The sequence below is a fragment of the Pagrus major genome, chromosome 19 (genome assembly GCF_040436345.1).
Source record: "Pagrus major chromosome 19, Pma_NU_1.0".
Lineage (NCBI taxonomy): Eukaryota > Metazoa > Chordata > Actinopteri > Spariformes > Sparidae > Pagrus > Pagrus major.
Genome location: NC_133233.1, coordinates 2,654,007 through 2,677,523, shown reverse-complemented (window position 1 = coordinate 2,677,523; position 23,517 = coordinate 2,654,007). Strand labels below are relative to the sequence as shown.

The following is a 23,517-nucleotide window of genomic DNA, read 5'->3' as shown; positions in this document are numbered from 1 at the left end:
TCTCAAACATTCGCATTATTGGAGTCAAAGAGGGAACCAAAAAAGGTAACCCCACAGACTTTGTTGCTAAACTCATCCCGAAGCTACTAGGAGAAGAAAACTTTGGCAGCAAACCAATCAAAGTTGACCACTCGCACAGGATCCGTGGCAGGGCAGCTGCAGCCAATGGCCCTCCTCGCCAAATCATCGCACGGATCCATCATGATCCAGTCAAGGAGCACATCCTGAGACTCTCTTCACAGAAGTTTCCCCTACAATATGAGGGCGCACGCCTATACATTTTCCCGGACCTGGGTCCAGCGGTAATGAAGCAACGGCAGTGATTCGACAGCATCAGAGCCAGATGCAGAGCGGCGGAGCTGAGATGCGGCTTCAGATACCCAGCGACGCTTGTGGTGTCAGTCGGCTCAGACAGACGCTCATTCACCAATCCGAAGGATGCTGAGAGGTTCCTAGACAACAACAAAATCCTGCGGCAGACAGACGCCCCAGCTAAAAGGCACAGGGAACAGCTGAATCCCTATAAGACCATGTCTGTCTCCAGCTACGGTGTCCCGACCCACATGGACAGTTTGTTTACATTCTCGCGGTAAGGAGGGGGCGGTTACGGGCACAGGTTATTATGGACGGTTATGAGCCTAGCAGGTTAGATGTAGGAGATGTTCGTTCTCAGAGGGGAGGGAAGAAGAGACAGAGGGCCCCGGAGGACACTACATTGTTCTGTATAGTTTGGTTCTATCTTTGTTCATGTTCTAATGCAGTATCTCAGATGTTCTGGTACTACAATGGCGGAGCTTTCACAGCACACTTGGGTGTAATCGATACTTATCATATAAATATGTATTATCATTATGTCTTCAAATAATGGTGATGTTGCAAGAATTGTGAGCTGGAACGTCAGAGGCTTGAATCATCCAGTCAAGAGGGGGAAAATACTGGCACATTTGAAAAGCTTAAATGCAGACGTCATTTATCTACAGGAGACACACATTAAGAATACAGCCAAACAAAAACTACGCATGGGTTTGGGATCAGAGGTATTTCAATCAAACCTTGGGGCTAGAGCCAGAGGAGTAGCCATTATTATTAAGAAAAACATATCATTTGACCACAGTTGCACAATCGGGGATCCCAATGGTAGATTTTTAATTGTATCAGGAACACTCAATGGTATTCCAGTTACCTTGATAAATATTTACGGTCCAAACTTTGATGACCCAGCATTATTTCAAACAGTTTTGAATAGGATTCCAGATGTGGGTGACACAAACATTATAATGGGGGGCGACTTCAACTGTGTAATTGATGCCTCTCTAGACCAACATTCACAGAAGGCACCAGTAAGTAGTAAATCTAGTGAGGTGCTAAAAAACATAATGCACAGCCTAAATCTTGTGGATATTTGGAGACTGCACAACCCTGCCACTAGAGCCTACTCTTTTTTTTCTCCAGTACATAATTCGTACTCAAGGATTGACTTCATGTTGTTAGACTCAAAACTGATTCCGAATGTTGTTACCTCGCATTACCATAATATTTTGATAAGTGACCATGCTCCAGTATCCCTTGATATCAGATTTTAACATCGTAGGAGTGCTCACACCTGGAGATTTGATAACACCATCTTAAAAGATAAAAGCTTCTTGAAATTTATATCAGAAAGGTTGCCAGAAATTATAGCTACAAATGACACAGGAGATGTCGATGACTCGACATTATGGGAGGCCATTAAAGCAGTGCTCAGAGGCAACATAATCTCTTATATGGCAAATAGGAAAAAACAGTCAGAAAAAAGATTAGTAGAACTGGACGAGTCCATTACTGATTTAGAAAATTCATACCGCGTCTCATCAGACCCCAACACCCTGAATTCAATTATTTCCCTGAGGCAGGAATATAATATAATCTTATCCTCTCAGGTCAATAAGCAGTTAAGTAAAATCAAACAGATGCAATTCGAGATAGGTGACAAACCCGAGAAATTACTTGCACGCCAATTGAGGCACATTCGAGCCTCGCAGGCTATACTCAGAATAAGATCAGGTTCGGGAACTATTCTCACGGACTCTAAAGAAATAAACATGCATTTTATGGAATTCTACTCAAAATTATACAAGTCAAATGGTAATCATGATACTGACAGAATTAAATCATTTCTTTCCCAACTAAACCTGCCTCAACTTAGCCCTGAAGCAGTAGCTCTGCTTGATAAGAAGATCTGTGTTTCTACAAGGGATTAACCCAGCTCCTACTGCGTATGTTTCAGCACGCTGCAGCAAAGGGTAGATTACCTCAAACACTTTATAGAGCAAACATCTCATTAATTTTGAAGAAGGGCAGGGACGAACTGGAAGCCTCATCGTATAGACCAGTGTCACTGATTCCAAATGACACAAAACTAATTCTGGCGAACCGCTTAAAATCACATATTCATACGATTGTGCATCTTGACCAAACAGGTTTTATTCCTAATAGGCATATTTATTTTAATTTAAGACGTTTATTCAACATACTTTATACTAAACATAATACAGAAACAGTTGTAATATCAGTTGATGCTCAAAAGGCCTTTGACCAGGTCGAGTGGCCGTACATGTATGAGACCTTAAACGCATTTGGTTTTGGGAAGGTATTTATAGATTGGATACAGATTTTGTATGCTTATCCAACTGCAAGTGTTATTACAAACCAAGATGTCTCCTCTGAATTCCCACCATTCGTGGAACTAGACAAGGAGATCCTAGCTCCCCCTACCTTTTCGATTTGGTTGTGGAAACACTAGCTACAAAAATACACCAGCACCCCAAGATATCACCTGTCTCTATTAAAGGGCAAGAACACCATCTGTCGCTCTACGCGGATGACATATTATTATATATGTCTAACCCAAAAGAGTCCATTCCGTCAATCATGGAGGTATTCAACCACTTCGGCTCCCTTTCAGGCTTTCAAATAAATTGGGATAAAAGCGAATTAATGCCAGTACATTTAAATTTAAATCATAACAGTACCATGCTGAATTCTGTTCCCTTTAAAATCGCTAAGGACAGGTTCATGTATCTAGGGGTGTATGTCACCAGGAAACCTGGCCTGCTACTTGAGGAAAATTGGAATTTAAAAATGAACCAACTGAAGAAATATATTGAATTCTGGAAGACCCTCCTGCTATCACTTGTCGGGAGAATAAATGCCATTAAAATGGTAGTTCTCCCACGCTTTTTATATATTTTCCGATCAATACCATCCTGCATTCCACAAGCATACTTCAGGAAATTGGACTCAGTAGTGATCCCTGTTCTTTGGCAAAATAAACTGGCACGTATAAACAAAAAACACCTCTGTAAATTAAAACAAGAGGGAGGCTTCGGTTTACCAGACTTCAAATGTTTTTATTGGGCAGCACATCTAAATATTCTGTCTTTCTGGAGGAGCTCGAACCTCACAGAGGATACAACCAATCCACCTCCTGCCTGGCTTTCTTTAGAGCAAGCAGAGTGTGAAGGGACCTCGCTTCTGGCCCTATTGAACAGCCCAATCAAAATTAACAAATCACTGTACAAAGGTAACTTTATGATACACAACTCAATAAAAATTTAGAATCAAATGAAATCACATTTGAAGGCCCCAAATTTGTACAGGGATACGCCAATCTGTAACAACCATGCTTTCAAGCCTTCTGCTGGAGACCCAGTGTTTGCTCGTTAGAGGGAGAAGGGAGTGGGGTCCCTGAGCGATCTGTACCAGGGGGGCACCTGATGTCATTTGAACAACTGAAAGCTAAGCATAACCTGCCAGTTTCGCATTTTTTCTGCTATCTGCTGGTCAGAAATTTTATAAAGAACCATGTATCAACACTGTCAGAAATTACACAGCAACCTGCACTTAAAAGAATAGTTAAAATTACGCCAGGTAAAAAAGGAGCAGTATCAACCCTATACCAGACACTCTTCAGTCAGATAGAATCAAGTACAGAAAAACAAAGGTCCGAGTGGGAGTCTGAGCTGGGAGTCCCCCTTTCTATAGAATACTGGGAAATGTGTCTTTTGAATATTCATCGTTGCTCAATAAATGCTAGGCATAAACTAATTCAGTTCAAAATTATACATAGATTACATTACTCAAAGCTAAAAGTTAACAAAATGTGTCCTAATGTATCAGCATTGTGTAACAAATGCAAGAATCAGGTTGGAACACTCACTCATCAACTTTGGACATGTCCCATTCTTCACTCATTCTGGTCTTCAATATTTGATTTTTACTCAAAGACATTTAAAAGGTTGTGTGAACCCTGCCCCTTGGTGGCCATTCTGGGATCAGCGGGTGACTCGACTCAGTACTCTAACAATACAAAGTCTGTACAACAGTCTCTATGTTTTGGTGCCATTTTGGCTAAAAGACTTATCCTAAGACACTGGAAGTCAGATAATGTACCTTCAATCGAAATGTGGATGAGGGAGCTCAGTGAGACCCTATGTATGGAGAAACTTAGACATAAAAATGCAGGCAGACAGGCAATTTTTGATAAAGTATGGGAGCCTGTATTAAAATACCTGAAGGACTTGAGAGAGGTTAATGTTACAATATGAATGATTCCAGCTCTGTGATGATACTGACTGTAAGCAGGTCCTTTTCATTGCCATATGTTATGGAATTTTTCTGTTGCTGTTGTTTTGCCACAGTACCCAAGCTGTGTAGTAATCCGCCATATTGTCATATCCAATCTATTTATGTTTGATGATGCTGCCGTGTTGTTGTTTGTTTGTTTTTTTTGTTTGTTTGTTGTTGTTTTTTTACATTTTACATTTTTTTCTTTTTTTTCTTGTATATCACAAAAAACATATAAAACTATGATTGCTTTGTGAGAGACATGTACTCTATCCAATGTGCACTTGGCAATAAAAAGAATATTAAAAAAAAAAAAAAATTATGCCAAATAAATAGCATTCATCTAATTCCTAATTGCACAGTAATCTATGACGCATTAATAATTCTTGAAGGATAATCATCAAAAACTGTTATGTCGATGGAAGGTCGGGTGAAATTTTGCAGTCCACAATGTTTCTGGAGCTTCCCAGCAAAACAGCGTTGCAGCATTCTCCTAAACAACGGAAGTAGTAGATCCTGAATGGAGTTGAAAATTTGTTTTTTGCACCCTTTTTTTACACCAAAATCTGCACTCTAGCTGATTAGCTGAAAGTGTGAGTGTGAGCGTGAGCGTGCGCCCTATCTGAAGTGGTTGCACAAGCTCAACTGTGCATCGATGGTGTTAATAACATCTTTTCAAATCAAGTTTTGATCTCAGGGCTACTAGAGACTTGGATAATGCCAGACGAGCTGCATGGAGCCATTTTATTTAAAAACATTTTTACTTGTTTTTAATTTTGTTCGTTTAAAAAAACTACTTCAGTTGTTTAGGAAAATGCTGCAAAGCTGTTTTGCTGTGAAGATCCAGAAATGTTTGTGGACTATGAAACTTCACCCGACTTTCCATCAGCATGGGGGTGAGTGAATAGTGACTGCATTTTCATTTGCGGTGAACAAATTCTTTAATCCACACTTCAAAAATATCTATTCATATTCTACACAAATTATATATTTTATTATATTATATTAATATTATTAATATAAAAATATGGACCACAATATTAAAAGATACACCAGTACTTAAAATGGCTGTAAAATTTAGACAAAAGCTAACATGATTTCTACCCTGTTTATGTGAAAACAGGGCAAGTGTGATCTAATTTAATGAAATAATCAACATGGCTCAGAGAGTTTGCCATTGTTTTTCCTCTGACTGTCTTATGTGTGTCGGGATCTGAATGATGGTTTAAAGGCTAGAGCTGGCATTTCTTTCTGTATTTCTCTCACTGTCAACAAATCCAATGAAAAGATCAAAGTCAACAATGTGTAAATTGCTGGAAATGCTTGAAACAAACTGGTTTTCATTATGTGTTGTCCGACCGCATCAAAAGGCAAGAGGCACAGAGTGAAAAGTGGCTGTCATTAAGAGAGCTGAAACGTAATAAACATAGCAAATGAGGACAAGGTTTCACACTTTCTACCAGTGTCTCCTTGAAGACGGTAAATTCAGACACCTCCATGATGTGAGGAAAAGCTCTGCTCTGTCTGTCTGCCCTCTCACCGATCCGACACACACACAAAATGTCATGCGGCAGCTTGTAATACGGTTAAAATTAGCCTCTAGAAATAATAAGTATGTTTTCACCACTGAACATTTGACAATTTGTTACATGTCTGTTTGCCTATCCTCCTCTGACTGCACAATCATTCTGTTCCAACACAGACACACAGCAGAAACAAAAACAAAGCAAAACAAAGTCAGGATCTCAGGACTGACACAACATGTCAGAAAGTATACACACATTTACAGTTACCAGGTGACTACAGTGCACATAAATCTGTTCTCCGTTTATGAACAGTGTTAAACTTTTCTCCATTTTACCTGCACCCAGAGCCCCCCACTTTTTTGCCGGCGAAAATCCCCCAAAACGTGCCATCTGGCTTCTGTCTGGCTGTTGTTTTGTTTGCATTTCGTAAGCGCGCATCCACAGAGTGTAGTCGGATCTCAGGAGACAGAACCCCCTGCTCACTCTCTCTCTCGGATCAAGTGAGGGGCCTCCCTGTAAACTCTGATCAAACTGTCTAAACTACGCAGTGCTGATCAATAATAAACCAAGATTCTGTTACTACACTGCCGATTTCTCGCCTGCAGTGTTTAGCATTCTGTTTATCTGCAATAGAGAAAGATTGTGAACTGGAAGAGACTGCCATATTGTTTATCTGCTGTAAAAACAGAGGCTGACAAAACTCAGATCAAACTGTAAACCAAGGCAGTGCTGATTAAACATAAACCCTGATCCTCTTCATTGTCTCTCCTAAAATGTTTTCAGAAACATATTTCAGTTACTGTTTCGAAGTAATATGATATTATCTGTTACCAGCTGACTGCTTTACTGTTTCTTGTTTCAACATGGGCTCCCAAGTCAAAACGAATCTGAAGGTCAAAAATCCAAATGAAGAAACACACATTGACTGCATGGGTACCTAATTATTTTCTCAAAGAGGAGGAGTAAATACAGTATGAGAGAATTTATGTAGGTCAGGCATCTTAAAATTTAATTGGCATGAAGTTACTGCAGTCCTGTCTGCATCATTACATTGAAATATCCTTACATACTGTGCTGTTAACAAGACAGTCCTAAAGCTGATGTGGGGGTATGATGACAGTATTAAGAACTAGTTTGTTATAATAAATAACTAGGTGGAAGCTCATGTCCATTGATCTGTTGGGTTTTGCCATTGATTTGTCAGTATTAAAGCAGTAGGAAAGCTCTTCTAAAATAACTGCATTGTCAATAAATTGTTTAAATCTTATTTCAATTAATTTGTCACTATAACGCGTAAAATGGTTGAATCTTGTCTAATATTTTAAATATCTTTAATTAATTTGAAAGTTTCCAAGATTTTTAAGTAATCTTAAATTCACAGTATGTAATTCCTGCCACTAGGGATCTCTCAAACCAAACAAAAGACATGAGTAGCACAGGATCATGGGAGTTGTCTTCATTTTCAAACGAACAACCATTGCAGATGACAGGCATGAGGCAGAATTGTCCATTACAGAAGACCTCGCCTTTTTTTTTCTGGTGCTCCATTTTTTTTTGCTCCAAGTTCTAAATGTTTTTTTTTCCATGTGTCGAGCCGGGTGAAAACATTTTTTTCACAAGAATTTTATTTTTTCTGTGGGTGTGAAACCCAGTGAAAAAAAAAATTACAAGAGGAAAGTAAGGCTCATCATCAAGTGTTTGTTTCTGTAATACTCATTTTGACCACAAGAGGCTGAAGTGCACGACAACTCATGTCCTAAATAAGATGAAAAGCATCCATGTTCCTCCAGGGGAGTTTTAATTTCTCGCTGCACTCTAAACACAAGATGCATCTATTACATGTTAGCAGGTTATGTAACATTACTGTCATGTTTCTTTTGGCGAGGAATATGTCATACTTGGCGCTAATCTTCTGTTAGTGTCACGGGTGGAATACTGTGCATTATCAGCATTCTCATCAATGGGTGTCTACAGTGAATAGTAAATCACGGCCACAACCGAGAGGAAGACGAAGAAAGTGCATATTTCTGGCACAGAAAACGAGTTGTGTGTGTCTGAGTTGGAGGTTGGAAAACACTTGTTATTAATTCTTTCATCATTCACGTTGTCCTTTAACAGTGTGAGGACAGTGAGAGTCCTTGCATCCTTCAGCATTATGCATGAGTGCCACTGCAGTATTTCTACATTTTCAGTGATCAGATTGACAGCTTCACGTGCTCAAATTATGTGCGACAATCAGTGGTATCCCACAGCCTGGGATATCATTTGAAAATGGAAGTTTGATACGTGAACTGGGCCTGCATCATGATTAGGACTCACAATGAGGATATGGAGTGTAACGATTCTGTGAGAGCTGTCACTGACTTTATTTCCAGGCTTTGATAAATCATACAATCCATATGCGCAGGTGGTGAGGATGTTCCAGATGAGCTGACTGGAGAAGGCAGTGTGTGTGCTAAACTAAAATCATACTGGTGAAATATGCAGAGTAGGCTTTTCATTCTTTAATGCTATTTGATTTAATCTTGGATTTCTACCATTGATTATAATAAGTGGATCAGTTAGTTACCAAACAGTCTGGCCCTCTCCGCTGCGCTCCAGGGGAGGGAATGTGATGATGTCACAGTGCTGAATGAGGTAATATTGATCAAAGATTTGAGTTGGCTGATATATTTGCAACTGAAAGGTGTTTATGGAATAACTATTACATTCCACTACAAGCGCAAATACGGAAGTGCAAGTTTGCGAGTAACACTGCTGGTTTGAATGTTTATGACAACATGGATCCATCATTAACGTTTGATATGAAATTAAATTAAATGTGAGATGCATCATTATGTGTAAAATAATGCCTTTCATGTTTAATTTCTACAATCTGGCTTTAATTTACCACCTCTGTGTCTCCACAATTTTTGTATGCAGCCTCTTGTGTTCAAAATGAGTATTACAGATACAAACATTTTGAAAAATGAGCCTTACTTTCCTATTGAAAAAAATGTTTTTTCACTGGGCTCGACACATTAAAAAAACAATAATTTAGAACTGAGAAAAGTGAGCACCAGAAAAATGGACAAGGTAATGTTTTTTTTCTGTTATGTTTAATCATGTTTGTGGACTTCCTTTTTACCCTCTGAATTTTAATTGAAGGCAGCAAAAGGCTCATATGAAGTGCACTGTACAGTGAGGCTTGTGTATGTGATGTATGTTTTGTACGTGTCTTTGTGAGCACAGTATGAACCGCCTGAGCAGCTTGCCCAGAGGATTTGGTTCGTTGCCAGCTCTGGAAGTGTTAGACCTCACCTACAACAACCTGAACCAGAACTCCCTGCCTGGAAACTTCTTCTACCTAAGTAAGTGTACACTAACACATGCTTGCAAGTGCTCGGAAACAGACGGACACACACACACACACACACACACACACACACACACTCCTCTGCCCCTAAGTTGTGTTTATCATAGGATAAAGGACACATTATTAGTTCACAATCTATTATTATGATGACTACTACTACTACTACAACCACTGCTACCACTGGCTATTCCTGTGGGCAGTCAGTGTTACTAGTGTTACACAGTGTTTAGGCATACACCAATTACATTACTTGCCCACTGCCCCCACTGTTGTTTTGCTTAGACAGCCCCTACAATAATTAACTGAAGGTTTGTGTTATGTGCATCATCAGGGCCAGCAGCAGAGTCACAGCAGAGAGTAGCAGGAATCACATTTCACTTACCACTTAATGAAAGTAAAGAAAGTTGACTTACAAGACAATGGTGAAGGATTTGTTGACAATGGTGAAGGATTTGTTGTCAAAGGGGTAAAAAAAAAAAACCTTCTGGTTGTCAATATTTAAAATTTTAACCCAATGCTTTAATAATGAACCTGATATTGTTATTGAAGGACAAGGACATGGTTACCTCACTGAGAAGATGGAAATGTGAAGCCTATCTGCAGCTCTTCATCTAACAGCTACTTCTTGTTCCATTAATCCCACAAACTACATAAAACTACTCCCTGACATACTTAAAATAAATCCGCTGTCAACAAATGTCCAAAATGACCATTGTTTTGCTCTGTAATGTCAACAAATATTCAGCATCATTCAGCACAGTAAGCAGAGCACAGATTTACTTGACCTCTGCGAGTGATTCGACAGATAGTGGCAATTCCCTCATTGAACAAGTCACAAGTTTTGGACAATACAGCACTAATAGATGGCCTCTCCCTACACCTCAAAATTGAGGTTTTGGGCACACTTGTTGCATGGCTATAATTAAAAAAACACCAAAGTGCAAACAACTTAGTTCCCGAATGCAGTGAACAACATGTTGGACTACAGTGTATTAATACAACCAAGCTTATACAGATCAATCTCTGTGGAGACTGAGGTACACAAACACAATACAAACTTTCAGTATGGACACTTCCACCTCCAGTTTCTTCTTAAAGACTAAATATAACCACATGTATAAGCAATAACAAATGATTGGATTGGAACACTGTGTGCATTAATGCTCCTATCATGACGCATTTTTTTTGTTTTTTAGACTGTTTTAGTCATTGTCTTTGTAACTTGTAGTGCATTTGTCCAAATGTTTTTTGTTTTAAACTGTATCATTATCGAAAAGTTCTGGTTACTACTCACAGCACTCATCTGAGACTGGCAAATTAACACAACATCAACTGCTAATGATCTAACTCTCAGATGCAAACAGAGGGGTCAGAATGCCTGAAGCAGGAGCAGGAGGAGCCAGGTCTCTAGCTACATTAGTCATATACAGTGAGATATGGATTTGATGTTAAGAGATAGATAGCATTGTACAGCAGAAGTAGCTTTGTGGCTCCACATTTTAACAGCACACTCACAGATTAACAGAGATGCTTGTTTTGCAGCAACTCTCCGTGCTCTCTATCTGAGTGACAATGACTTTGAGGTCCTGCCTGCTGACATCGGGAAGCTGACAAAGCTGCAAATAGTAAGTTAATGTCAACACAAGACTTATTACTGTTTATCTGATACCAATACAGCCCCATAGTTTAAAACATTAGTTAACCCTCTAGGCGCCAAAGTCGCATTATTGCGACAGGCAACATTGCTCATTAAAACAGCCCATATCTTTAAATCTACTGCCTTGTGCTGTTATTGCTTGCTACCACTAGATAGCCAATAGATTCAGCTTCAATCCTGACGTCATTTGGGGGTGTGTTTCTATGCAAAATACCTGAGAAAAAAAAGTTTGAAACCCGACACCCGCTGTCGGAGCGGCAGCGGCTAAATGGCAGAGTGGGAGAGGAGAGAGCCGCGGAGCGGTGGCAGAAGTGTGCTGGACAGATCGAGAGACAGACAGCGATTTTTGTAATAAAAACAAAATGCCCACAAGTCTTTACAGTGCGGATGAGGTGCTTGCACAGATCTTTGCTGATCGCGATTCAGAAGGGGACGATTTGCCCTCTGATGACGATCGCTCGTCAGAGACGAGTGACTGACGATGCTGCAGCTGCACACACTGTCACACAAGCAACACACGCTGATCACTGCGAGAGTTTTCTTTTCTTTTTACAAGTTAGATTAGGAAATTTACTCCTATCAGATTCCTGTTCATTTACTCTGAGGATGAGAGGATGAAAAAAATCTATGAAAAAATGAAATGAAATGAAAAAAAATCTACTGTGTAAATATGTTCAGAATTCCGTTTTACTGAATATTACCTGGTGACATACAAATTAGATTAGTAAATTTACTCCAATCAGACTCCTGTTCCTTTATTTTGAGGATGAGATGACAATATAAATATTTTTTTTCTGTGTAAATATGTTCAAAAATCAGTTTTACTGAAAGTTACTTTCAGTCACCTGGTGACGTCGCAATATGCAAATTAGATGATTAAATTTTCTCCCATCACAAACTTTAGGTCATTATGAATATTTTTCTCATTTACACTATGGATTTATCTCTCACCACTTCCAAGCTACAGCCTTTTGAAAACTTACAATCCAAACGGAATATTTTCCTAAATAAACTCTGGCGCCCAGAGGGTTAAAGGTGCATTTTGTGAGATCTGGACATAATTTTAGTTTACAACATTTAAAAAATTAACTCACAATATCAACAGAGTGTGAAGAAGTAACATATCTGGCGTCATGTCCAAGATGCCTATGTACTGTATTGCAGAAATATCAACTGCAAAGAAGCCAGGTACAGGCTGAATCTTCTTGTAATAAGTTCACCAGGCCTGGGGGGCAATAGTGAGTCACTGTAGTCTCTAGTGTGCTGCAAGAGATGATGAAGAAGTCTAGCCGGCCAGAGGAACTACTGCAGAGAAGTTAACAGCTTCAGTCAACACAAAGACGCACAAGCTCCAGAAAAATGACTTTTATCATCATCTCAAACAACAGCTCCTGAAAAGACACCATGTCCGCGGCAGAGAAGCTAAACAGGAGTACATTTTGTCAAGGTTTTCTCAAACTGGAGACAGCTGTGGACGAGTTAAAAGATTAACTCACAAAATTTCTTTAGAATGGTAAGTAACATCTATCGTTGTGTGTTTACTGAAACATATCTTTAGTGTAACTAATGGCAACACAAACTGTAACAGTTAGCTTGATGTGACTGTTTTCTAGCTACTGTGGCATTGCTAAAGCTGAGCTGAGTAAGCTGTGATGTAAACTTGTACACCAACGCTACATGTTAAGATCATAAGATAACAGTCTTATTTTGACCGGCTGTATTCTTGCTCTGCTGTCAGTTATTAGTTGCCTTTATTTGTAACAGCTGACTATAAATAGCGATTGTGTGGACCCAGTAGTAGACGGAATATTGTTATTCAATCCATTATATTGTAACAACTTGGACTGTTATGTAACTTAGCTATACATTTTTGAGGACATTATAAGGTTTATTACATGTCTACCTGTAGCAATGACACTGTTACCATTGTGTACAGTTAGTAAATCATGAACTTCTTGCTCCAGGAAAGAACAATGAGCAGCTCCATCTTCTACCCTCCTTAAGAAACAAACAGGCCTGCAGAGCTGACAGATCCTGCTGCATCAAGCACTGGGCAGAATGACAGTCACAAGTAAGTCTAAAGTGGCTGAAGATCTCACTTATTTGTACTTTGTAAACCATGTGCCCTGTGAAAACCATGTGGCTGTCTGATGAACATATTTTTTCTCTGCAGTCCATGTTTCCGCTATATGACAATATAAAATCATTAGTTTTATACACAACTGTTCCTTACTTTCCTTCTGAAAGAGCACAGATGGCACTGTGATGTATGTATTATGAGTACTGACATCATCAGAGTGAAATAATGAATAAATCCTGTCTCTATTATTAAAATTAAAGATCTTACTAATCATATCTTACATGTACTGAGGGCTTTACAGACAACATTCAAAACACTACAGTGTTCACACTGTATATATCTTAGCCTGATCACATCACTGTTCACACTCTATATTAAAAACACAGTCCTGACATGCTCTAATAAAAACAATGTGTCTGAACTAAACTAACAGACCTGCCCGTCTTTGTCTTTTAGGCACCAGAATTCCAGTCCAGCCACCCCCAGTGATGAATTACCACCCTGCCCTTTGTTCTCATCTGCAGCTGGTCCATTCAACAAGCCCCCCAAGTGGATTTTTTTTTTTCTTTTTATGTGTATTTATTGTCTGTAAGGGCAGCTACTACTATGCACTATGCACTTTGAGTCCATGACAAATTTCCCCTAGGGGACAATAAAGTATATTCTATTCTATTCTATTCTATTCTATTCTATTCTATTCTATTCTATTCTATCTGTCTCTATACATTACATCAGCTGACATATTTGACCATCATCTCATGACATATACTCTCTGTACATCCCATGATGAAGAGGTTTGCACAAAACTGTAAATCTTTGTGAGTCTAAAACATACATACTATAGTTTTTTTTATAGTATTTCATTCTATTTTTATGATAATTTTGCATTCTATATTTATGTTCTTGACTGTTGCAGTAATTAGCCCTCATTTTTTATGCACCAAACACCAAGGCAAATTCCTTCCTCTAAAAATGGATCAGCATTTTAGCGTCCACTATTGCACTGTTATTTTTGTACATTTTGTAAACCTTGTAATAAATGGCAAAACATTGTGTTGACAATAACTGAAATAAAACTCTATTTCCAACCTGCTGGAAAGGCTTTTGTACCAGCTTTACTCAAATGTAGGTTACAGTGGTTGTTTAGTATGCCTGCTTCCACAGACCTGTGTTTGTTATACCAATAGAATGGGCAGGAAAAGTGTGAAAACGGCACCGAAATCTGAACTTATCTGAACGAATATCGATGTTCGTGACTGGTGATGCATGTGCAAAATTTGTCTGTACGTACCAAAATGGGAAAAGGCATTAGGGGGCGCTACTGAGGTGTTGTGCCGCAGCTGAGGGCAGTTGTGGCATCAAATTAAACTACTCCTGAGTCTGAACCTATGTGTCAAATTTGGTGAGTCTGTGAACATCCTAAAGTGCTCTTAACAGTGTCGGAAAAATGAAAAACGCTGCACGCTGCACGCCATTCAAGATGGCCGACTTCCTGTTGTGGCAAAAATTCTAATAAAACGAATTCCTGGCTAAATCGATGAGACCTATGAGTCCTGAGAATTTCATGACGATCAAAAATGATTTGCACACAATTTTTTTGACATTAGGTGGAACTATGGAGTCCCCTGGCCACACCCACCCCAAATCATGTTGAATTCTCAAATTTTTCACTAGATGTGACGTATGTTCCAAGTTTGGTGAGTTTTGGGGTATGTTCAGGCCGCCAAAACTGGGTTTAAAGCGGTGGATGAATAATAATAAGAATCCTTACAGATTCCATTGGGCCTCGCACTGGTCAGTGCTCGGGCCCTAATAATAAGAATCCTTACAGATTCAATAGGGCCTCGCACTAGTCAGTGCTCTGGCCCTAATAATCCTTAGGGATTCAATAGGGCCTCACACTGGTCAGTGCTCGGGCCCTAATAACAAACAAGCGCGTGTGTGTGTGTGTGTGTGTGTGTGTGTGTGTGTGTGTGTGTGTGTGTGTGTGTGTGTCGGAGAGACAAAGAAAGAGGAGCCAAGATGGCAGTTGTAGTCAAAGAGACAAGATGGCGGAGAGGCAAAATGGCGGTCACGCTCTCTTGGACGGTGACGTCACGGAGTGTTCCGTTGAAAGGACTACAAAAATTGGTCGACACGTGACTTGGAGAAGTCACGCGTGGATATGAATTCACCTAAAGCTAGTCAAATGAACGAACGTGCGAGATTTGAACAACAGCAATGGATACACCACCGTTGGCTTCGTGTGCACTTTGATTGCACACAAGATGAATTTGGAGGGATAGTGACCTACTGTTCCACAAAAGGTGGTCATGCTACCACAAGGCGTCCGTCTCTGAAATCATAAAAGGGAGATATCACGAGACACACATATCTTATGTTATAGCGAGGTCATCAACCATAAGTCTCCAACAGGTCGCCCATAAGATTACGTGTGTGTGCGTAACCCCTAATATGTGTGTACATGTACATGTGGGTTAGTTAGAGAGAAAGAAAGAGAGAAAGACCAAGACAAAGGTCTAACGCCCTTAGCAGCGGCTAAGCTAACACTTCCGCTCCACAGAGTGGAGAGGCTCAAATCAGCTCGTGATGAGCGAAAAGGAGAAACAAACAGCATGTTTTACAACGTAAAACTAACAGCAATTAAAAAGGGGACACGGCGGTCCACAAAACTCACAAACAAAGAATGTAGCTCACAAGCATACAACACACGCTAACTTTTAGTATCTGCCCAGACACTAAATAAGCCTCACTTGTAGTCGTGTCTTAAGCCCTAGGCCTCTGGCTCAGGCCTCTGCTCGAAAATGACATGCCCATAATGAAAAGAGTATATCTCTGCAACTACATGGTCTATATGAATAATCTTGGTATCATAATAAAGGTAACACTTGTGAGATTTCTGAAAAGGTGTAAGCATTAGTATAGATGTTACTGGGTCAGAGTAAATGAAGATGGAACACAGCATAAATGAAAGATTTCATTTCCGCCGAACAAAACTGTACACTTTTAGAGTGAATATCCCCTTTGAATCATGCAGTTGCAGCCAAAAACCTCCAGCAAATAATAGCAAAAAATCTGAACATTACCTGTGCCAAGATTGATGCTAATAAAGTAAAGCAGAGCAAAGTTAGAGAGGTTTTAGTAGAGACATTTTTCAGGCGGAAATTAGCCATTTGGGCACACCCATCTAAATACTGTTCTAAAAACTAAAAAATCAACCAGACCTATATACATTTTCCCATTCAAAGAAAACCATACAAAGGAGCTGAAGTTTGACTCCAACTGGAGCAGATTTAATAATATTATTTATGTATATATATACATACATATATATATATATATATATATATATATATATATATATATATATATATATATATATATATATATATATATATATATATAAAATGATAGTAACCTCCGAAATTGTGTACTTTTTGTTGTAATTCCTGTCTGCCATTATTCCTTGTGGCGGTGTGTGGAAGAAAACAGAAAAAAACTATATCTAAATAGTCAAAAAACGATTTAGAAAGTGTTCTGCTGTGCGCTCTGTGTTTTGGTGCGTAATGCCGGCGGAGCTGTCAATCACCCATGACAGGTTAGACTTAGTGACATTTTGGTAATCCATTGGTCAATTTGGATGATTGACACCTCTATCAAACTGTCAGAGCCAATAGAATCGAGGTGCAGTCCCCAAATCCATGACAACAAAAACTATCCTCCAACCACAAGGAGGCAAATACACTGTGCGCGAAGACAAGGGTCCTACCTACTCCACACTATACCTGTCCTCCTGGAACCGAAACCTTTCCTGAACTGTCAGGAATCATTTCAAAGTGACACAGACACATTTGATTAGCCGGTGGAGGCGGTGTAATGCACTCGAACGCAATTTATAATCACAAAACAGCAAATGTAAGACATAATTCAATAGTCCAGACGGGATGTCTGGTGGAGGCCCCGGTTCGTCGGGTCTTCAACTCCCACTGCCAGAAAACTTTCCCGCATATCCCAGGGGAGGTTGAGGACATGGAATCTGAGTGGGCCATGTTCAAAGCTTCAAAGCTGAAGCAGCAGACAGGTACTGGGTGGCCAAAAGCACTTCAGCCTCATAGTTGCTGAAGCAAAAACTTGCGTGTGGGAGGACTTCAGAGAGGCTGTGTTCAGTCATGGAGGAGAACAGCTGACCTGTACTGTCGATATCGTCAGGTGGTGGAAGCGGCACTTTGAGGAGCTCCTGAATCCGACTAACATGGTCTATGCAGAGGAGTCAGAAGCCCCATTCACACTGCCCTTTCAGTGCGGGTATCATGCGCCGATTCTCTGCATCGTCATCTGTGTGAAAGTTTCAGATGTGGAGAGGGGGGACAGTTTTGTTGCAGCTCTGATGTGCCTCCAGAGGTAGTATCAGAGAAGCGAGACAGTGTCTGTGTGAACGGAAAAGCCAGAGGTGTGGATCAAGGGTGTGTCGGTCTAATGGTGTTCACAGCCGGACAGCTAAACAGATCCTTCACTCATCAAATAAAAGAGAAATGACCCACAAAGTAATGTTATAGGACCAAACGACAGTATTATGGTAACTGGCAGTCTTTGGCAACTTATATGAGGAAAAAAATACTGCAGTTATACGTTGAGAAGTGTCTGTCATCCTGTCTATCCTACCGACTCTTCGTCACATTTCTGCCTGAAAAACAGTGTCTGTCCCCAGCAGCAGAGCCAGGCTGTCACCTTCCATTATTGTGTTGTTGTAGTTACTGTCTCTGCCAACTACTGTCGAACCAGCTGGCATGGACAAACAACACCATGCAGCTGGTCAAGAAAGCTCAACAGAGACTCTTTTTCCTGAGGAAACTGAAGCGGGCCAAACTACCTCCAAAACTACTCCTCAACCTCTACAGAAGTACCATAGAATCTATCCTGACCAACAGCGCCACAGTGTGGTATGCCAGCTGCACAGCCGCAGAACGCTACAGTCTCCATCGTGTGATGAAGGCGGCTCAGCGCGTCACCAGGTTGGAGCTCCCTGGATTGGACACCATTTACACAAAAAGGCTCAACAAGAAAGACAACAGCATCCTCAGAGACACCACACACCCCGGTCACTCCATGTTTGAGCTGCTACCATCTGGCAGAAGGTTCAGGACAATCAGAACCAAAACAAACAGACTGGTAGTCTTCATGTGTTTTGTGGACTTGGACCCAGGGAGTAACTATCTGAACCCTATTCATCATATTCAAGGGCAGGACCTCAGGGTGCAGCTTTGGTGAGGAGAATGTCCGGTGGAAGCCTAAGAATTGCATCTCTGCTTTTTGTGGTTGACGTGGTTCTGCTGTGTTCTGGAGGCACGAAGACGGTTTGCAGCCGAGTGTGAAATTGTCGGGGTGAGGGTCAGCAACTCTCCCAACCCAGTGAGCTCCTGCCCCAAGCGAAGGAGTTCAAGTAACGCGGGGTCATGTTCACGAGTAATGGGAGAGTGAAGCCTGAGCTGGACAAGCAGTTTGGTGAAGCATCAGCAGTACTGCAGGCGTTGCACCATCTTGGCGAAGAGGGAGCTGAGCCAGATAGCAAAGCTTTCGATTTACCAGTACACCCACAACCCTGACCTATGAGCTCTAGGTAATGACTGAAAGAATTAGAAAACGGATACAAGCGGCCAAAATGAGTTTCCTCCGTAGGGTTCCCTGGATGCCCCTGGATGGAGTGGACAGCCAAGCCAATTGAATACCCCCCAACTTGTGGGGGGTGTTCAGATGGTTGGACAGCAAGTTTCCTGGAGGTCCCTGTGGGATGTGGAGAGCCAGCTGGAGGTTTCCCCAGGAATAAGAGCTTGTTCTTAGGTATGTAGTATTGTTGGGCGATGTCTGGTAAAAAGCCATATGATGATGTCCACAGCGAAACATCATGATGGACGATAACATCGCTGTTAGGTGAAAAATCGTCTCCCGTCACCACAACATACTTTGTTTCAGGACCACATGTTCATAACAAAGCTGTGGTCAACCTCAGAAGCTTGAAACATAGCTATACTGAGGAAGCGAAGCCAAAAAACGAAAACAAAAATGCAAAAACAGTGGCATGTTTGAGAGAAACGCACTGACAATGGCACGCAAAAAAGAAACTGCTAACAATACAATGTAATGTATTAGGTTCACCTAATTAAGCAGGTTTAATGAGAAAAAAATTTACCGAATATGGAGATGTTATGTTAGTACACTGAGTAGCAATACATTTGTTTTTATTTTCTCTCCCACATATCACAAACGCCAACAACTTGTGTCTGAGGGGAAATACCACTTCATTGTGCTGTGTGGTGGGGATCCTTTTTAATCACGATGTTCCGATATGACTGTCAGCCATCAGCATCGATGGCATCATTTACCAGCCCAACCCTAGTATGTAGACCCAGCTGGAGAGGGGGCTTTCTTCTTGGAGGTCTATCTGGCAATGGGAGCCTGTCCTGAGGCATGGATATCCTTGCTCCTGGGAAGGTGCCACAGGACTGAGAGCCTGTTTTGGTGGATGACCCAGCTGGAGTGGGGGCCTATTTCCTGCAGCTCTCCTGAGAAACAAGAACCTGTCCTGGAGCATATGGCGCCTGCTCAAGCTGGCCCAAGGGGATGGAGAGTTTGCTGGAGGCCTCCCCAGGAATGAGGGCCTGTCGTATGGCCTGTAGTTTTATCAGTTCTGGAGTCAAGTACCGTGGACAGCTTCAGTTTATGTGGAGAACAATGTTTAAATTGCATTTAAAAGACAATGATAAGAAAATACATATTTCAGGATTATAAGAATTTTCACTTACAATACAAGTAAACTGCAAGCAGTGATGAATGGGCCCTCGACCCACGTACGTTAGGCCGTGGCGCCGTCGGAGGGTGCGCGGCCAGATGTGTGCTCGCTCGTTGCCTGTGGAAAGGTTCTGACCTAAATGGGATACATGTGACCCAAAAACACAACAGTGACATTTTCAGTGACCCACTGTGTCCAGTGGGTGGCACTATGGATATGACACAATATTGATGCATAAACATATTCAGGGCGAACCCCGCTACATATGTGACAAATTTGGTGTAGATGCGAACTTGTATGTTGAAGTTGTAAGGACTTCCTGCTTATGGCGAAGCATCAACATGGACGGCACCGCTACGCCCACCAGATGTAATGGAGGCGAAAGCTTTTGACAGGTTTTCATCATCAAGGTCTGAGGATCATCCTGAGTGAATGTGAAGTCTGTGGTGTTAAATTTGTAGGAGAAGTTAGTTAAAGTACGAGGCATGGAAATGGGTTTTAAAAGAGTGAAAATGGGGGTGAAATCTCAACTTTGAACCAAAATGGCTGACTTCCCATTGGATTGAGGGTATGGGTCCAAGAGGGTTTTTTGTGCGTCTGGTCATGATACGTATGCATATACCGAATTTCGTTAATGTGTGTGCATGTAGGAGGTGGGGCTTCAAGTTTGAAATATATAAATTTGGTGAGTCTGCGGCCACCCTAAAGTCAGTCAACAGTATGGGAAAAATGAAAATCGCCGCACGCCTCAAGACGGCCGACTTCATGTTGCGGCAAAAATTCCGACAAAAATAATTCCAGCCTAAATCCTTGAGACCTATGAGTCCTGAAAATTTCATGACAATCTGAGAAAATTTTCGTGCAGACAAATCGACGTTAGGTGGCGCTATGGAGTCCCCTGGCCACACCCACCCCCAATCATTTTGAAATCTAATAGCGACACACCAATGTGACGTATGTTCTGAGTTTGGTGAGTTTTGGGGTATGTTCAGGCTGCCAAATATGCAATCGTTTGGAAGGATAAAAAAGAATAATAATTAAAGCTGCAAGCAGCGATGAACGGGCCCTCGCAGTCCACGCGCGTCGGGGCGTGCTGCTGTCGGGGCGTGCTGCTGTCGGGGCATGCTGCTGTCGAGGCTTGTTCATGCAACAACTTCCGTAGAGGAAACAAAACTGAAGGCAGTGAAGCTGCTGTTTCGTCATTTAGCAATAAAAGCGCCACCTATTGGTCGAATTGCACGAAATTTTGTAGAAATGCTAATCGTGCCATGGAACACAATTGCCAAAAGTTTTGTGTTAATCGGACTGTATTTCATCAAGATACACAAGAATGTCTGTTTGACCACAATGTGCAGGAAATTGTTGTTTTATATTTTGGGCGTTCTGTGGACTAGCACATTTCTTTTAATAACTTTTTGTCAGGAGGGTCCACAGATGCTGCGTGCAAAGTTTGGTGTAAATCGGAGAAATTGCCTGGGAGGAGTTTGAAAAAGTAGGTTTGCGACATTTCGCGAATTTGCGAATGGAAATTCAGTGCGAACGTGGGCGTGGCCCACATCACACAGTCCAGCTGAATTCAGGGAACATGTAGATATAAGGTTTAACAATGTGCACCATATTATGTGGGAGTTATTAGGCAAAAACGGTTTGTGTTGATGATAGCGCCCCCTGCTGGTCATTTTTGGTGTGTGAGTTACAGGGGCCGGTCTATACCACCCTGTCAATTTCATATCCATAAGTGTTATGGTGTGGGCACAGTGGCAAATATAAAATGAAACTGCCACCAGAGCGCCACCTAGTGTCAGATCGGTAACACCTTTGTCAGTTGTCCTCAGGAGGTCATTGGCAATGAGTGTACCAAAATTTGTGTTGTCTTGAATTTAAAGAGCGCCACCTAGTGGTCATCGGCAATAAATTTGCACAGAGCCTTAGGGGCTCATGTGGAAGTAGTGTCCTGAGTTTCACGTCATTCGGACAAACCAATGTGAAGATATGCAACACTTCCTGTTTGGAACAAAATCTGCAGGAAGTAGTTATTTAATAACTTGAGTATTGTTTGGCGTATCAAAATTCTTTTAATAACTTTTTGTCAGAAGGGTCCACAGATGCTGTGTGCAAAGTTTCATGCAAATTGGTGAAATTGCCTGGGAGGAGTTCGAAAAAGTAGGTTTTCGACATTTTGCGAATTTGCGGAAAAAAACTGAGGCGGAAATGGGCGTGGCCTATATCAGAAGAGTCAGCATAATTCACTGAATGCGTGGATATAAGGTTTTTGAATGTGCGACAAAGTATATGGGAGTTATTAGCCAAAACGCACTGTCCTTGATTATAGCGCCACCTAGTGGTAAAAATTCACAACAACAACAGATTAGAAAATTTTTCGCCAGGTCTGATCTATATTCCAAGTTTGGTGAGTTTTGGGGTATGTTCAGGCAGTGAAAAATGCGATCATTTTGGCAGAAAAATAATCATTACAAAAACAATAGGGACCTCGCAGGTTCCCTGCTCGGGCCCTAATAATTAAAACTGCAAGCAGTGATGAACGGGCCCTCGCCCCACATACGTCGGGCTGTGGCGCCGTCGGAAGCCACGTGCCCAGATGTGTGCTCGTCCGTTGTCTGTGGAAATTTCCTACCTAACTGGAATCTGTGTCACTGAAAACACAACAGTGACATCTTCAGTGACTTCCTGTGTCCAGTGGGTGGCGCTATAGATATGACACAGTATTGATGCAGAGACGTAATCAGGGTGAGCCCCTCTACATGTGTGAGCAATTTGGTGAAGATGGGAAATTGTATGTGGAAGTTATAAGGACTTCCTGCGCGATGGCAAAGGATCGAAATTGACTGCACCGCCATGCCCACCAGGCACAACACAGGCTGTTGAAGGTCTAAGGATGATACTAAGTGAATGTGAAGTCTGTGCTGTTTAATCTGTAGGACGAGTTAGTTAAAGTACAAGGCATAGACATTGGGTCCGTACAGAATGGGAAAAGCAATAAGGGGGGGTCATCGAAATTAACCGCACCACCACGCCCACCAGGAATAACGTAGGTGAAAGCTGTTTACAACTTTTCATCATCAAGGCATGAGGATGACACTTAGTGACTGGGAAGTCTGTGGTGTTAAATCTGTAGGACGAGTTAGTTAAATTACAAGGCATAGACATATTGCACGCCATTCAAGATGGCCGACTTCCTGTTGCGGCAAAAATTTGCTTTTGACAACATATCATCTTCAAGGTCTGAAGATGATACTTAGTGACTGAAGTCTGTGGCGTTAAGTCTGTAGGACAAGTTAAATAAAGTACAAGGCATAGAAATGAAAAAAACGAAATGGGAAAAGCCATAAGGGGGTCATCGAAATTGAACGCACTGCCACGCCCACCAGGTATAATGGAGGCGAAAGCTTTTGACAACATATCATCTTCAAGGTCTGAAGACAAGTCTTCAAGGTCTGAAGACAAGTTAAATAAAGTACGAGGCATAGATATGAAAAAATCTAAATG

The 23,517-nt window shown here is 41.2% G+C and overlaps 1 protein-coding gene and 1 long non-coding RNA gene across 4 annotated transcripts in view; both read left to right on the top strand.

Moving 5' to 3' along the window:
* Positions 1 to 23,517, top strand: part of rsu1 (Ras suppressor protein 1) — a 110,522-nt gene that overhangs the window by 34,492 nt on the left and 52,513 nt on the right. For all 3 annotated transcript variants that reach the window (XM_073488543.1, XM_073488544.1, XM_073488545.1), the window contains 2 exons: positions 9,363 to 9,481; positions 11,029 to 11,111. In XM_073488543.1, the coding sequence (XP_073344644.1) occupies positions 9,363 to 9,481; positions 11,029 to 11,111 (202 nt within the window). The remainder of the gene's footprint in view (positions 1 to 9,362; positions 9,482 to 11,028; positions 11,112 to 23,517) is intronic.
* Positions 12,025 to 14,315, top strand: LOC141014835 (uncharacterized). Its single transcript, XR_012180518.1, has 3 exons — positions 12,025 to 12,656; positions 13,108 to 13,214; positions 13,680 to 14,315. It is a non-coding gene; the product is annotated as an uncharacterized lncRNA (long non-coding RNA).